Below are 16661 nucleotides of genomic sequence, written 5' to 3'. Positions count from 1 at the left end.
AGGAGCAGCACCTTGGAATGATCGTTCTGATCTCTGTTGTAGGGAGTTGGCATATACTTTGATCCATCCTTCAGATATGTCATCCTTGATGTCTCCTGGGAGACTACAGAGTAAGGGAAATGGAGTCTATCTGAGGTGACTTGGGGATCAGACTTATCTGTAAACATCAGGATGGTTTAGATAAACTCTGGAGGGCTCTGCTAGTTTGAGATAAAACTTAAGAAACCATGAAATACTTGGTTTCTACATACTAATTGTATGACCCTAAGTAGCCTATACTATGTATATAGTATGTAGTAATAGCATAGTATAATGGAACTAGACTTGGAATTAATAGACCTGGATTTAAATCTTGGCTCTGACACAAGTTATGTACCTTGAACAAGATACTGTACCATAATTTCCTCATCTGTTAAAGGTGAGTAATTGTTCTTATATTTATCTTCTAATAAGGTTATTGTGAGGAAAGTGCCTTATAAACCTAAGAGTGGTATAGAAATAGGAGATTTTATTATTAGGCAAGTTCATCCCCTTCTCTGTGCCTTAGTTTACTCTTCTGTAAGATGAGAGAGTTGGACTAGATGATCTCTATGATATCTCCCACCCTGATGTTTTTTGATTCTGTGATTCTCTTCATGTATTTGGCATAAACATGTGAAGGGCACAGATGCCACCCTGGATCCTATAGTCAATCTAACCTGACTGGAAATAGAACATGTTAATCTGCTTTTTATCCTAGTTCATCCCACCACCCCAGCTGTTTATAGTCATGACCCTTGTGGATAGTCTTTATCTGTAGCCATGTGTTTCAATCCCATACAGTTACCAAGCCTGTCCTCCTCACTTCCAGGCTTATGAGCACACCCACAGCACTGTGGCCAAGTTGATCTAGAGCCTTTTTAGGTCTCTTAGTGTCCCCTATTGCCCCTTGCTTTAAGACTTAGAGCAGTGATGACCCTATCCCCACTTCCCAGACTCATCAGGATGTTTTACCTCCTCTTTATATAGACATCAGAGTGCAGGTCACATCTAAAATCACCTTCTCCTGGAATCCCTCAGAACATGAGGCATAAGCTGACACTGAGGAGGTATTTGATGCTGTGAATTTAGGATTAGATATTTTCTGCTTGGTTTCAGAGGGCGGAAGAAGTTGCCCGAAGGGCCAGTTTTAGATAAATATAAAGAAAACCTTCCTAATAATCAGAAATGTGTATTGGCAATAATGGAATAATGGAATGAGTTACCTTGGGTAAGAATGACCTTGCCAAGATGTTGGCAGAAATGTATAAATAATTCCTACTCTGGGGTGTGTTGGACTAGATTATTTTTGCGATTCCTCCAGGGGTGGAATTAAGTGATTTTTGAGGTCCTTCTCAGTTCCAATATTCTGTAATTCTTTTGGAAAGAAAGAGACTGTAATTATTTTGGAATTGCAACCTTTAGCCTTCATGATTCATAGTGATGCCTGCTTTGCTCTAAGGCCTTTGGCTATATCTGAAGCGGGCTTCTGGGGAAATTAAAGAAAAAAAAATCTCTGACTGTCTTTGAGGACTTGGCTTCATCTACAGCCTTCTGGGGACTAGGAGAGAAGGATTCACTGAACAAAACCTGACTCATCAGTCATAATGGTTAAGTAGGACTTAGGAGCTCTGTGAGGCTTTTAAGGAGGTTGTTGGTTTTTATTTTATTTTTTTTTTATTTTTGGAAGTTAGTTATTGACCACTGTTTGGGTAAGCTGTGATTTACTTGAAGGACAAGTGTGGTATGGTAGAAGGAGCATTAGGTTAGAGGACCTTGATTCAAATCTTGGCTCTTCTACTTCCTAATTGTGTAATCTTGGGTAAGACCCTTCCTATTTCTGGGACTTGGTTTTGTCATCTATAAAATGAAGTATAGTGGACGTAAGTGGAGTGCAGCATGTTACCAAATATTGGTGATTTTTACTCATGAAATGGAATGAAAAATTTCACTGAGAACATGGATGCCCAGAGAAGAAGCAGACCTGTAATATGGTCAAAGTGAGAGCTAACAAATAAATGACCCCAGGGCTGTTCATCTGAGCATCATGATATAAAACCAGGTTTCTGACTCCAAATTAAGAGTCTAGATGATTTTTTTTTAATGTCCTTTCCAGTTCTCAATCCTATGTTCCTTTGACTTTATGCTTTGACCTGGATTTGAACGTAATTAGAAACAATCTGCATCATAAATTTAAGGGTGAAATCAATAAGCTTTTATTAAATGCTGCTAAGCCTTGGGTATACAAAAACCCACAAAAACAGTCTGTGCCCTCAATGAGCTTACATTCTAATGAGGGAATCAATGTATACATAAACAGATATATAAAAGATACATATGGTGTAGTTGGAAGGTAACCTTAGAGGGAAAGGCCTCCTCTACTTTCTGTCTGCAGTTCTGCTTGGTCTGAACCCCATGGTACAAGCTACCTCTTTGGGATTCCCTTCACCCTTTCTAGCTTCTTTTTGGGTGTTATCTTCCCTTATTAAATTCTAAGCTCCTTGAGAGCAGGAACTGTCTTTTTGAAAATTTGTATCTCCAGCACTTAGCACATAGTAGGCAATTAATAAATGTGTATTGGATTGTAGAATTGCATAAGGTGGCATTTGAACAGAGTTTTGAAGGAAGCCAGGGTTTCTGAGAGGCAGAGGTGAGGAGAAAAAGCATTCCAGTGCAAGGCCCAGAGAATAGGGAGAGTGGCAAGTAAATGGATGGAAGAGAGTAATTGTGTAAGAAGACTGGAAATAAAGGAAGGGGCCCCCTTGGAAAGAGTTTTAAATGCCAGACAAAGGAGATTATATTTGTTCCTTCTGAGGTATTAGGGAGTTACTGGAGTTTGTTGACCAGGAAGTGTGACCTGATCAGACCTGCACTTTAAGAAAATCACTTTGGTCTCTGTGTGGAGGATTAATTAGAGTGTTAAGAAACTTGAGGCTGGGAGAACAACTAGGAAATTATTTCAGTAGTCTAGGAGAGGTGATAAGGACTTAAATTAGAGTGGTAACTGTGTGAATGGAGAGAAGTAGAGCAAATCTGCAACAAAATCAGAGAACTGATTGCTCAGATGTTGAGTCCACCCCCCACCCAGTCATGAATTCCATCGACAACGTCCTGTCAAGTGGTCATCCAGAATCTGCCTGAACACTGACAGTACTTAATAAAGGCTTATTGAATTGGACCAAGGCTAAATGCTTACTGAATTGAACCAAAGCAGACTATTCTCCTGTTGGACAGCAGTAATTTTATGTTAGAAAGTTGAGCTTATGTTAGAAAAGGAAACTGAAACTGCTCTTCTGCACTTTCCCCTGTCGGTCCTAGTACTGCCCTGTGGGGCCAAACAGAATAAAGCTAATCTCTTTTCCACATGTCCCACTATGGTTCGACATTCTGTGTCACACTGACCTTGTCTGGTCAGCTGTTCTTACTCCTCCTGGCAGAGGAGGGGTGTGTGTGTGTAATTTTTCTTGTAATTTGACCCAAATGAAAAGCTCTCACCAAAATAGTGCCCTTCCTTCTTTATTGTTTAGATCTATGATTTATTCAATGTAAAGTGTTCCCTTCACCAGAACCTCTCATTCATTCATCCAACAAGCCTTAATTAAGTGCTTACTATATACAGAACTTTATTCTTGGCACTGGAGGAGATATAGAGTCTAGATAAGACATGTTTCATGCTCTTCGTGGAGCTCGATGTATCACGGAGAGTTGACAAAAGCAGAGATAACTATAGCACACGGTATTACATGATAAGGATATTATGTGCAAAGAAATTGTCATGTAGACTTTGGGAGGGAAAGCCATTACCTTCTGGGGGCTTGATGAAATGGAGAGATCATAGAGGCTTCTTGGAAATTTCATTTGAGTTGGATTTTAAAAGATGGGTAGAAATTCAACTGGGGAAGCTCCTCCACACTTCTGCTCATGCTGCGCAATACAAGTTTTCCACTGGTTCCTTTTGTGTCTTGGGGTATACTGCAGCACTGGTACTGCCCATCTATTTTCTTTCCTTCTCACTATGATGTCAATTCACTTTCTTGTCATATAGGTTTCCAGAGATGTTTTTCATTTCACCTTGTATACACAGTAAGTCATTATCAGTAACATACTACACCTACTTATAGCTACCACACTTCTCATTGCCCCTTATTTTTTTTCTAATTTTAATTTGCACATATGCATGTAAATTACCATAGCAAAACACATCATTTAGCCTCCATTGTTGGTAATGTACTATTCTTGTAGATGAGATGGATGGATGTGGACTAGATTATAGCACAGTTATGAATTTGTAACTGGTTGAATAACAAAGTAGTCATTTATAACTATATCATATTAGAAGGATGTTTCTAGCTTTTTAAAATTTTATAAATTACTTGGATAAAAGCTATGACATACTAATGAAATTTGCAGATGATACAAAACTGAATGGCATAGCTAACGCATTGGATACAGGATCCAAAAACATCTTGACAAACTGAAGTACAGGGCCAAATTTAAGATAGAATTTCACACGATTAAAAATGCTGCATGGATGGAAGAGGCATGGCTAGATAGCATCTTTATCTGAAGGGCCTGTCATCATTTGAAACTGGGTCTCTCAGATCTACAGTCAGCCAGACACTTTTGTTCTTTAAAACCTCTTGTAGTCAAGAGTTCCTTAGTAGTCTCTGTTGTTTGCCTGTGGCTCACAGCCAGCCCAGTCAGCACATACTTTCAGGCATGTGTTCTTTTCTCATGGTGCCACAAGGCTGTCCATGGTCCACTAGGATTCCCCCAGTGTAATGAGCTCAGGTGGGTCATAGTATCTATTAATCCCCTAGGGTGGTTTCAGTGCTGAGATAATTGCTATTCCAGAAGTCAAAATCCTTGGTCAGTTCATCCACTTCCCGAATGCTGTATTGTGGGTCACCCCTGACTCCGGAGTCAGGGCTCATACCCACTTACCTGAGGCCTCTTGGTGACCAAACAAGGGAAGCTGGGAGGAGACCAGAGGCAGAGTGTCTATAACCTCACCTTTTCTTCCTCAATACAGCCTTATCTATGAAATAGAGTTCAATGTAAGAACTGTTATTTGGACTTGGGCAGAATTTAGAAGACAAAAGGATATGTGGGCTGGTAAAATTTCTCTGCAGGAAATAAATTTCAGGAATCTAGTACCTCAGTGGATGGTACAGGCTAAAAATAGATTCAAGAACAATGAAGTTATTTATGGATATGCAGGGAAGTCATAGAGGGTGAGCCTAACTTTCCCCAAACTCTCACTGTTAGTGTTCTGATCCTGAGAGATCAGGGAGCTTTTGTTAGGTTTTTCTATTTTTTCATTCAACCCACTTTAATCAGATTTTATACTCCTCCTCTTCTGGTCTTGTTTCCTCTAGGAAGCATTCCCAGACAATTTCAACCTATGCCAACCTTTCGTTTCTGAGTTTCTCCAGTAACCATCAGAACTTGTACTACAGTTTAGCTCTTGGTTTTGTCGTGACTTGTATTTGTTAACAAGTCCATAAAGGTTGGACCTATCTCCCCAGCTGGACTATAAGCTCTTAAGAGCAAGCACTGTTTATTAGATGTTTATACATTCCTCAGTGGAGGCCTCAGGATCCTGTCCCAGAATATCCTATGATCTTAGAGCTAAGAGGCCCGTTAGATATCATCTAGTCCAACAATAAGAATAATTTCTCTTTCCGTAGTGCTGCAAAACTTAGAGAGTGTTTTCCTCCCAACAGGCCTCTGCAACTCTCATTAACCCCCTTTTTCAGGTGAGCAAGCTGAAGCCCAGAGAGATTAAGTGACTTGTGTGTGGTCACACAGCTAGTAAGTCTCCAACTCCTTGGTTGATAGAGGAATCATCTAGACAATTTCCCTGAAAACTTCTTTTAGACATTTTTGTTTAAATTTTATTTTCTCCTCCTATTTCCCCCTTCCCCCTCCCCCACTGGAAAAAAGGAAAAACAAAATCCTAATAACAAATAGCCATAGTCCAGCAAAACAAATCTCCATATTGACCATATCCAAAAATGTATGTCTCATTTTACATATTAGACCATCACCTCTCTGTCAGGAGATGGGTAGCATTATTGATCATTGGTCCCAGCAACATTTTCTTGACTACCTCTAGTGATATGAAGTTCACTTTTTCCTGAGGTAGCCCTTCTGAGATAGCTTTGATTATCAAGAAGAGAGAAAACACATAATGCAAAGAATGCTTAATTTGTCATTTAGAGACCTAGGTTCAAATTCTAGTTCTGACACATCCTATGGGACTCTGAGCTTCACTTTACCAACCAGTAAAATGAGAACAATGATACTTGTACTACCTATCTTATGGGGTTGTTGTAAGAAAAATACATTGCAAACTATAAGGTTCTATAGAAATAGAGATATTTTAATTATATTGAACCCATCTGCCTACAGTTCCTTCCAACCTATTCTCCACCCTAAGCCTTTTCTGCCTTCATTTCTAATTGAAGTTCTTAATGTAGCTTTGTTGATGACTGAAGCAATTGAAATAAACAAAGTCTTTGCATTGGTGACTTTCTCTGGTATATGTCATCAGATTTGAGGTAAAGGGTAGGGCTGAAAGAGGAATTAAGGGCATTTGCCTGACCTTCAGATTTCTCTACTAAAACTTTTAAAGGCCTATTCTTTTGGTGGGAAGGGAGACGTGGTTAGAGAAGGCAAAAAAGCAGAAATATCATTTGACCCAAAAGAACAACTGTGGAGATATATCTTCTCCTCTGTAAGGTAAATTGGAGAAGCACAATTTAAATTAATTAGGGGCTCTGCTCTGATTATAGGCCACTCACAGGGTGTTGGATCTCTACCACTGTAATTTAAAGATCGAGAAACTGTCTGATTCCCCCAGTCTGTGGGCTACCAGCACATAGTTTGGTTTGGGGCTGATGCAACTATAGGTAATTCCTCCCATTAAAATAGTGGGACAAGTAATGATTCATAGGATCAAAATCTTGAAACTGGATAGAATACAAATGGTCAGAGCTAAAAGAGAAATAACAAAATGCAATACTCTTTTGAACACTAGACTTAAAGTCAGAAGATCCCTTGGTTTTCTGCCTTGCCACTGGGACTTGACCAAGACTTGCTGTGCTCTGTTTCTAACTAACTACCTGTGTGACTTTGGGCGAGGGCAAGTAATTTCACCTCTGTGGGCCTTAGTTTCTTCATCTTTAAAATGAGGAAATTGGGTTGGATGACTTCTAAGATCCCTTTTAGCACTAGATCCTATGATCTTTTTGTACCTTGAATGTAATGTCAGAGCTAGGAGGGACCTTAATGATCATGTAATTCATTCTCTTCATTTTTAGATGAACCTGTGAACTCTAAGATTGAACCTAAATTTTCCATAGTCATATGACTAGTGATTGGCAAAGCCAAGGCTTGACCCAGATCTTTTGATTCTAAATTCTGTGTTCTTTTAGTGTATCTTATTGATTCTCAACGGGAAGAAACCCCTGAATGACTGTTAAGACATATTGACTATGGAGACATTATATTCTCCCCAACAGCCCTTGAGTGTCTTTGAGCTTGGCCTTCATTGTCACAGCCCAGTGGTTCTTTGTCCCTCCCAATACTCTTGGAGGTTAGCCCAAAGCACCATAGGAATTGGACCCTGAAGCCAAAACAGAAGATCCTTGTTTTCTAGACCTTGCCACAGTTGCCAATTTCACTCATCTCCAGATCTCTCAAATGATCCTCATTACATTCCAGTCTTTCTGCTCTGGAGCAGTCAGCTTCCCTAACACATACACACATACACCAGGGTTATTCCTCTCCTTTACCTTTTTACTTTTTGACCCTGCCTCAGTCCCCTAATTTTCCCCTTTGTCAACCAGCTCTTACACATCTTTTGAAGCTCAGCTTAAGTCCCTCATCCTCCTGGAAGACTTCTAGAGCACCACAACCCTCAAGAAACCCAAAATTATCTGAGTTGTTAGAGTTCTTAGAGTCTGTGGTACTTATTTTAGCATTTGACTATATTTGTGAGTCTTTATCTCCCCAACTTTACTATGAGCTCTTCTCTCTCATCTATCTTCTTCTTTCTATCTTCTGTTTCTTAAACCTCTCTCCCTTCTCCTCTGCTCTCCTCCTCCCAGTCCTGGGTCTCCTGTAGGAGGCATTTAGTGTGTTTATGTTGAAGTGAATTATCTCTTTCTGGTGGTACTCTTCTCTCCTACCCCCCAACATTCTACCCCCAGGGATGTTCTGAGATTTGGCCAAGGTGCTTGTGGGACACTAAATGTATATGTCTTGAGAATTTCTTGAGGGCTCAACTCTGTGCTGTGCACCATGACGTAACAGGAGGAGACGACATGGCCCCTGACTCAAGGAAGCACTTAGAGAATTTGGGAAGGATTCCTGGAGGAGTTAGGACTTGAGCTGTCTCTTGAATGACAGATATGTTCAGGAAAGAGTGAGGAGAAAGGAGAGGCCCTACTAAGTCAAAAGAATTACAAATGAAGGTACATAGGTGAGAATGAGACAATGAGATTAGAGTATGAATTTTAGGCCATGAGGACTGGGGAGAGGTTAGATAAGCAGGGGACCTTATCACATCTCTCCTTGAGTATTTATTAAGTTTCTTATATGTTTGCTTGTACTGCACATTGTGTTGCATGTGGAAAGATGCAAGACCTGATTCTGACCCTTGGTGGAGCTTACAGTTCAGTAAAAGGATAGGCTATCCTATAGATAACTTACTATACACTATTATATATTGAAGCACTTTGAGTATGGTACAAACAAGGGGTTATGCAAGGGTTGAAGCAGAAAGTCATTTTCTGCTGAGAGAATCAGAGAAGGCTTCTTGGAGGAGGTGGTGTTTGATTTGATGATATAAAAGTGTGAGTAGTTATTCAACAGGTGAAAATGACAGAAGGCTGATATAAATAAGTGAAATAAGCAGAACCAGAGAAACAGTGTAAACAATGACTATAACAAAGTAAATAGGTGGCTAGTAACAACTAAACAAAAAAAAAATGAGCCCTGGAATTTTAGTGACCAAACTTGGACCCAGTGAAGAGATGAGAAAATGACCCTCCTTTCCTTCTTTGCAGAGATGAGGGACTGTGCATGTGGAACATTGCATATACTGTCAGACTTGGTCAATGTGTTGGTCAGTTTTGCCAAGGTTTTTTTTCCCCCCTTTAATTTTTATTCTTTGTAACAAGAGATATCTCTTTAAGTAGAGGAATGGGGAGGAATATATTTAGAAATAAAAGTAATATATAAACAAAATATATGAACCAAAAATTTTTTAAAAAAATATTATAGGAAAGACATTCTCCACATAGGGAACAATGTAGGCCAAGGTATGAGGCAGGAGAGTACGTGATGAGGACAAAGAGTTCAATTTGGATGGAATGTAGAGTATGTGTAGGAGAAAAAGATTAAAAGAGGTTGGAAAGATAGAGTATGGATTATCAGATTATGGAGGACTTTGAATGCTAGACAATAAGTATCATAGTTATTTGTGTATGTGTACTTTTCCTTCCATTTAATTTTAATTTAGGGCAGAGAAAAGGTTGTGTTTTCATTTTTGTAGCCTGAATAGTGAGCACAGTTCCCTGCACACAGTAGCCATTTAATAAACATTTGTCAGATTTGTCTAATTTAGACACAATGCCTCAGGGGCTCAGAAAAGGAAAGGTTTACTGTCACTAAGACAGTCGTGGAGTGTTCTTAGAGGCAGTGGGTTAGGCTTTGACTTGGGTACAATACCAGGAAGGATTTATTTGCTGCTGTTTCTGTTTGGTGACTTTATTCACATTGTCTGTGGCCTTGCTAATTGGAAACGTGCAGGAGAGGAACATACAGAGAACTGGTTTGGGGGATGATTAACCTCCTTGTCATTCCCTTTTGCAGTGACCCGCCATAACCATTTGAAGGACTTCATGCTGGTTGTGTCCATCGTCATTGGGGTGGGTGGATGTTGGTTCGCCTACATTCAGAACAGATACTCGAAGGAGCACATGAAGAAGATGATGAAAGACCTGGAGGGGCTACACAGAGCTGAGCAGAGCCTTCATGACCTCCAGGAGAGGTATATGAGTGGGTCTTCAAAGACTACTGTTGGGGGAGGGGAGTGGGATGTCAACTATTAGGACAAGTCACTTCTTTGCTCTTCAGTTTCCTAATTTGTAAAGTGAAATAATTGGACTAGATGATCTCTGTGGTCTCTTCTTACTCTGGATCCTATGATCCTAAGTGTTAGAAGGAACTTTAAAGTCATCTATTTCAACCCCTCTTTTTATAAATGAGGAAACAGATACGGAGAGGTCACTTGCCTTGTTCAGTGTCATACAAAAAGTTAATGATAAAGCTAGGATTCAAATTAAAATCTCCTTATTCCAGTGTTTTTTCATCCTACCAAACTGGCCAGAGAATTAAAAAAAAAGAATAACTTCTCTCCATCCCAAGAGAAAGTGTTATCTTTGATCATCCTACCTCTGAACCTTGCTAGTTGTGTGTGATTGTGAAATTCTCTGGCTATGATAGTCAGTGAGGGGTCAGTTATTCAGGCAATACCCTTGTTTCTGGGCAGTCAAATGGATAGTTGACTTCTTCATTCATGATTTGTCTTATACTGTATTGCAGCTTTTAATAACCCTTATCATTAGGAAGTTCTTTCTTATATCTACCTTAAATCTCATTCATATTCATTGCCTATATGACCTTATAAAAATCTCTTTTTTTAGGCATCACTTTCTTGGGATAGGATTTAGAGCCGAAGGGGCCTTAGAAATCATTTAGCCCAGTCCCCTCATTTTGCAGAGGAGACCAAGATCCAGAATGGGCTAGGGATTTCCCCAGATCCAAACTGTAGTAAGTGGCAGAGCTAGAATTTTAATACAGGTTTTCTGAATACAAATCCAGGGCTCTTTCCATGATGTCATGCTGCCTTTCTCCTATCTAAAATGAAGGGGATGGAGCAGATAGTCTCCAGTTTTGACATTTTGTGGATGTTTACGTAAAGAAAACAAGAAATAATTTACAAAAGACAAGATAAATATGACTATAGAAAGCAGCTATCAGTCAGCAAGAACTTGCTGAACATTTGTTATGTGCTTCAGGAAGGTCATAGGATCATAGATCAGAAACTGAAGGTGACAGTATAAGCCAGCTAGTTGGACCCTGTCATTTTACAGATGAATAATTGAGACCCAGAGAAACCTAGTGATTTGTCTAAGGTCACACAGGCAATAAATAGTAGGGTCAGAATTCAAACCCAGATCCTTTGACTCTGAATCTAGTACTCTTTCCAGTGGAACCAGTCCCTGTCCTTAAAATATACTCACCTTCTGAGGGAGGGAGACAGGACCCACTGGGCAGAATGCTGGACTTTGAGTAAGGAGACTCAGATTCAAATCCTACTTCTTCAGACACTGATTAGCTGTATGACCTTGGGCAAGTTGCTTAACTTCTCAGCATTAGTTTCCTCATCTCTAAAATGGGGATAATAATATCTGTAAACACTTATTTCACAAAGTTTTTGTGAGCATCAAATGAGAAAGGGTGTATAAAGTGTTTTTCAAACCTTAAAGGATGATGTAAATGATAATATTATTGCTCATAGTTACAATATTATCATATACACGGATCCAGTTCAGTTCACTTATTAAGTAACAAGCACTATATGTGCATAGCACTAGACTAGGCACTTGCATTATAAAGATGAACATAAAATAGTCCTTATTCTCAAGGAGCTTATATTCTACTGGGAAAAACAACAGGTGGAGCGAATGCAAAGTAAACTCGAAGTAGGGACGAGGAGTAGCACCCATTGGCAGTGGCCCTTGTGGCCCTTGAGCTGAGCATTGAGTGAAGTGAGGGCATCCAGGGGATAAAGGGGAGGGGGCTGAAGCCAGTAGGGCTGCTGCTGGAAAAGCCAGAGTAGCAGTGCTCTGAGAGGCATCAGGCCTGGAGGAAACGTGATTATTGTGCTCAGAGAAGAGCAGGAGGGTCACCAAGTGAGTGCCAGAGCAACTGCTATATCCTGCTGCGCTGTGACCTTATGCAAGTGACTTGACCTCTGGGTGCTTCAACTTCTTTCTTTTTAAAACGTGAGGCTGATGATAGTGCTGCAAGAAATAGTAACTATGATGGATACAGAGAAGTGTAGGAAGACACATGGACTGATGCAAAGTAGAATTAGCAGAAGCAGCAAAATAATACATGTGGTTACTACAGCAAAGTAAGCACAAGAAACAGTAATAACAAAACATTCACAACTGCTGTGAAATTTTAATGACCAAGCTTGGACCCAAAGAAGTGATATGAGAAGGTACTTCCCCATATTTTTTGCAAGGGTAGGATCTATACATGTTATCCATAGTACTCACATACTATGGATATAGATAGAACACTGCATGTAATATGTTTTTGGGTTTTTTTTTTGATGTGTTGGTTAGTTTTGCTGAACTATGGTTTTTTTTTACTTTTTTTTCTTTTTCTTTGTTATAAGGGATGACTTGGGAGGGAGAAGGGAGGAATACATGGGGAAATGTAGGTAATATTAAAAAAAGATAATAAAGATAAACTTTTTTAAATGTGGGGGTTAAGCTAGGTGATCTCAGTGGTCCCCTCTCGGTCTATCCATCTGTGATTCTAAATATTTGAAAGGTTGTCATGTGGAAGAGGATTAGATTTTTACTTTCCCCTAAGGGAACTCGAATGAACTGGAGGGAAATTGAAGAGAGGGGAAGGTGGATGGTCTTGAATTACAGGTTGGTAAGTTTGAGGACCATAGAGAGCCATATCTGATTCCTAAATAGGAGAGAGATTTGGCTAGAGATGGACTTTGGGGAATTGATTTTACTTCTGTTTGCAGGAAGGATGAAAGGAAAGAGACTAAAGAGGAGAAGGCTAGGGAGAAAGTTATTGAAATCCCCCAGGAAGAGGAGTGTGAGAACTGGGCTGGCAGGGTTGGGGGAGGGAACCGCAGGGGTGAATGAATACAAAAACCTTAAAGAAGAAGGATGAATAGAATTTAGGAACCATGGAGCATAAAGAGGAGGGCAAGGGTCAAAAGAGGGTCTTGAGACATTATGAAATGTTTTGCTTTTAGTCTAGTAAAATGTATCTAGAGTATACCCTGGATATAAGTCTAATAATCAAAAATGGGGAATTAAATTAGTCTGGCGTCCCTCTTTTTAGCTGAAGCCATTCTGCCTCTTCAGGTCTACCACTTCCCTTTCTAGACATTCACTCCCTTTAATAATACATTCTAAAGTTTTACTATGACCATTTTCCTTTTTTAAGCTTTTATTTCCTTATCTGTAAAATTATTTCTAAGGTACCTTAAATTCTCCATGATTCTCTTTCTAATGTGCCTTCTAACTCTAAATCCATGATGTTATAATTCCAAATAGAAGAATGTTATTGTGTCAGAAATGAAAGGGATCTTATAGATCTTTGAGCTCAACCCTCTCATTTTACAGATGAAGACACTGAGGTCCAAAGAGGTTGTGACTTGTTCAAGGTCATACAGATAGTGACAGATCTGGGATTTGAACCCAGTCTTCCCTTCGCCTCAAATCTAGTGCTCTTGTCACATGAATGAGGCAGCCCTAGAAGTGGGAGTAGAAAGTGAGCATGACAAGGCTAGGTGTGTACCCTTGGCTCTATTCAGGAGCCAGTGAGGTTTGTTTTCTCCCATGGCATCGTCTTCTTCTTGAAACTGCCTCTGACTCCTGCCTGTGAAAGTCCATGGGCCGTTTCATAGCCCCCAAACTGGGTTGGAAGGAACCAGAGCTCAGCCCTGGTTATAACTAGGACACATGGCGCCACCTGGTGGGCAGCAGGAAAAATCCCAGGTCCTTACCTCTGCAGGGAGACAGACCCCACAGGATCGTAGGATTTAGAACTAGAAATGAGAGAATCATAGAATTTCAGAACTGGCAAGAGTTGGAGAGATCATCTAGTCCAAACTTTGCCTGAATGGGAATCCTATAGCATCCTTGACAAATATATCCAGCCTTTGCCTAAAGACCTTTGGTGAAGGGGAACCCACTGCTTCCTAAGGCAGAGGATTCTACTGTATGATTTCAGTCAGAATGAGCACAGCTACCAAAAGTAGTTAGCTCTAATATTGTTTGAAGTTTTTCCTTATATAAAACCCAATTGGTAGATGAAATCTGTACCTACTGAACATCATCTAGTCCAAAGCCCAGGTACACAAGCTGAAGTTGCCATTGGCTTTCCTCAACACAGTCCTCCCTCTTGGGGTCCCTCTTTCCCATAGAGGACTATGCTCTCATCCTCCATGACCAGCACCCTGTCAGAACTCTCACCCTCCTCACCCTTATCAGAACTTAACAGTTCAAGTTCTAATCTTATAAGTCCAGTTCTCAGCCTGTATCCATTAAAGTATAAGTGCTAACAGTAGTTTCCTAACCCCCTCCCTAGGGGACTTGCATTTTTTATTTATTTTTGGGCAAAACCTGGGATTTTAGTCCCTAGCATGGCAACTTCCTCCACAGATGCAGATCAGCAACTTCACAGACTTATGAGAAAATTGTTATAGCAAGGAGCTATTATTTAAGCGGGACCCAGTCTCCTTCTCTCCTTGTCTCCCCCACAGTTTGATCAAGCCCAGGTTTTCTCGTGCATCTCCGTTGGCGTGGCATAGCTGACTCGCATATAGCATGGCCTACTCTAGGACAAGGACCAATATCTTTTCCTATCTCTTCCACAGCTTGACAAAGCCTAAGGCCAGGCACGCTAGGTTCTCCATATAGATTTGTTACAAAATGAAGAAGAAAAATCTGGGATATATAAAAAATAGTCCTTCATCTCCCACAGGCTACAGAAGGCCCAGGAGGAACATCGGACAGTAGAAGTAGAAAAAGTGCACCTGGAGAAAAAATTACAAGATGAGATCAGCATTGCCAAACAGGAGGCACACCGACTTCGAGAACTACGTGAAGGCACAGAGAATGAGCTCAGCCGCCAGAAATATGCAGAGCAAGAACTGGAGCAGGTAGGGTGGACCTTGAGGAGTGGGAGGTGGGGATAGCCAGTAGCACTTGGTCACGTGAAACTAGGAACATAGGGGTGCGGTGGGGTGGGTGGATGGGAAGATGGGGTCTGCCTCAAAGATTGGGCTTTTCTCATCTATTGCAGTCCAGTCACAACTAGCTTGGCCACTTATTTTCTATGGGACTCTGGGCCAGTTAGTTCAGCTCCCTCAGTCTCAGTCAAATTTGTCAAGTGAGGAGTAATACCGACACTTCCTGCCTCACAGGGTTATCATTAGAAACAAAGACTTTGGAGCTATTGTTGTTGCTACTGCTATTTTTATTAATTCCCTGGAAAATTATGAAAATAAGAATTTTCCCTGGATAGTCTGATCTGATTATTCTAGAGCAGAGCTTCTAGAGCAAAGGTTCTTAAATCAGGGTATTTGATTAGATTTTGAGGAAGGTCTGTGAACTTGAAAGGGGAAAAATGTATCTTTTTATTATATATTTTTACTAGTCTCTAACTAAAATTTAGCATGTCCTTCAATTATGAATATAAGCAGCAAAATATCTGAACAGGGCTTCATAGGCATCACTATGCTGCCACAGGGGACCATGACACAAAAACAGTTAACGTCGATCTAGAGGTTTAGGGTTTAGAGCAGCTGAAGATTGAGGTCCTGTGGTTAATCGGTATTTCAGAGGATAATAGATAACAATTGATTACACTCTCAACCATTGGTCCCTAGACCAAACACATGGCAATAGATGGTATCTAATAGCTCAAAACTCACTAAGCCCTTTTCTCTCCCTTCATTGTCTTCTCTTTCACTCTGTCTCTTTTCTGCCTTCCCTCTGCTTATCCTTTCTCCCTCCCCCTCAGTTTAGGTGTGTCTCTTCCATGTTATCCCTGTTTCTCCCCTGCTTTCCCTCTCTTATTGCTCCTCTCATACAACTACATCTTCTTCTCCTTCCTCCACCTCTCTAAGTAGCACCAAATCTAACCAAATTAGATTTTTAGTATTTATTATAGTTTATTCAGCTTTCTGTTGATCATTATTTCAAAAGTAGACAAATTAATACCTTTTATCTTTTTTGAAGAGAAATCCCCAAGTGAAGGTTAAGGAGGAGTTCACATGGAGTTAGTGGAGGGAATCCTGGGCACAGGCTCTTGCAAGTAGTACCAGTACCCTGTTTCTGAGCCTTGGAACACATGAACATTTGTTGAATTCAACTAGATTATGAGTGAGAAGACTTGGGTTTCAGTCCTATCCCTGACATTTACATCCTGTGGGTCATTTCAACAATAATCCCGCTCCCTTGTGCTGTAAATATCACACCATCTTTGGAGGGAGCAGGGGAGAAGATGGAGGAAGGCCCAGACTTGGTGAGTGCAGGAAGCTGGCATTCTGCCTGGGCACAGGATCCCTCCTCTCCTCCCTGAGGCCAGCTTCTTATGCCCTGAGGTCTGTCTCCTGCTCAACATGCATTGAGGGGGATCTAGGGACTGGTCTTTGCACTCCTTATGTTCAATGTGGCATTGGAATTGGATGTCAGGGGGCTTGGGTTTTACAGTAGCTCCGTAACTCTGGGGAAGTCTTTTTACCTCTTTTAGGCTCAGTTTCCTCTTTAAAATGGAGATAATAATACTTTTATTCCCTGCCT

The 16661-nt window shown here is 40.5% G+C and overlaps 1 protein-coding gene across 2 annotated transcripts in view; it reads left to right on the top strand.

Moving 5' to 3' along the window:
• Positions 1 to 16661, top strand: part of STIM1 (stromal interaction molecule 1) — a 250687-nt gene that overhangs the window by 219488 nt on the left and 14538 nt on the right. For both annotated transcript variants that reach the window (XM_027866230.1, XM_027866231.1), the window contains exons 6-7: positions 9901 to 10078; positions 14839 to 15016. In XM_027866230.1, coding sequence (XP_027722031.1) covers positions 9901 to 10078; positions 14839 to 15016 — 356 coding nt within the window. The remainder of the gene's footprint in view (positions 1 to 9900; positions 10079 to 14838; positions 15017 to 16661) is intronic.

Source organism: Vombatus ursinus, unplaced genomic scaffold, assembly GCF_900497805.2.
Source record: "Vombatus ursinus unplaced genomic scaffold, bare-nosed wombat genome assembly UNPS02014780.1, whole genome shotgun sequence".
NCBI lineage: Eukaryota > Metazoa > Chordata > Mammalia > Diprotodontia > Vombatidae > Vombatus > Vombatus ursinus.
The sequence above is the reverse complement of the archived record's forward strand: the minus strand, read 5'-3'. Positions and strand labels throughout refer to the sequence as shown.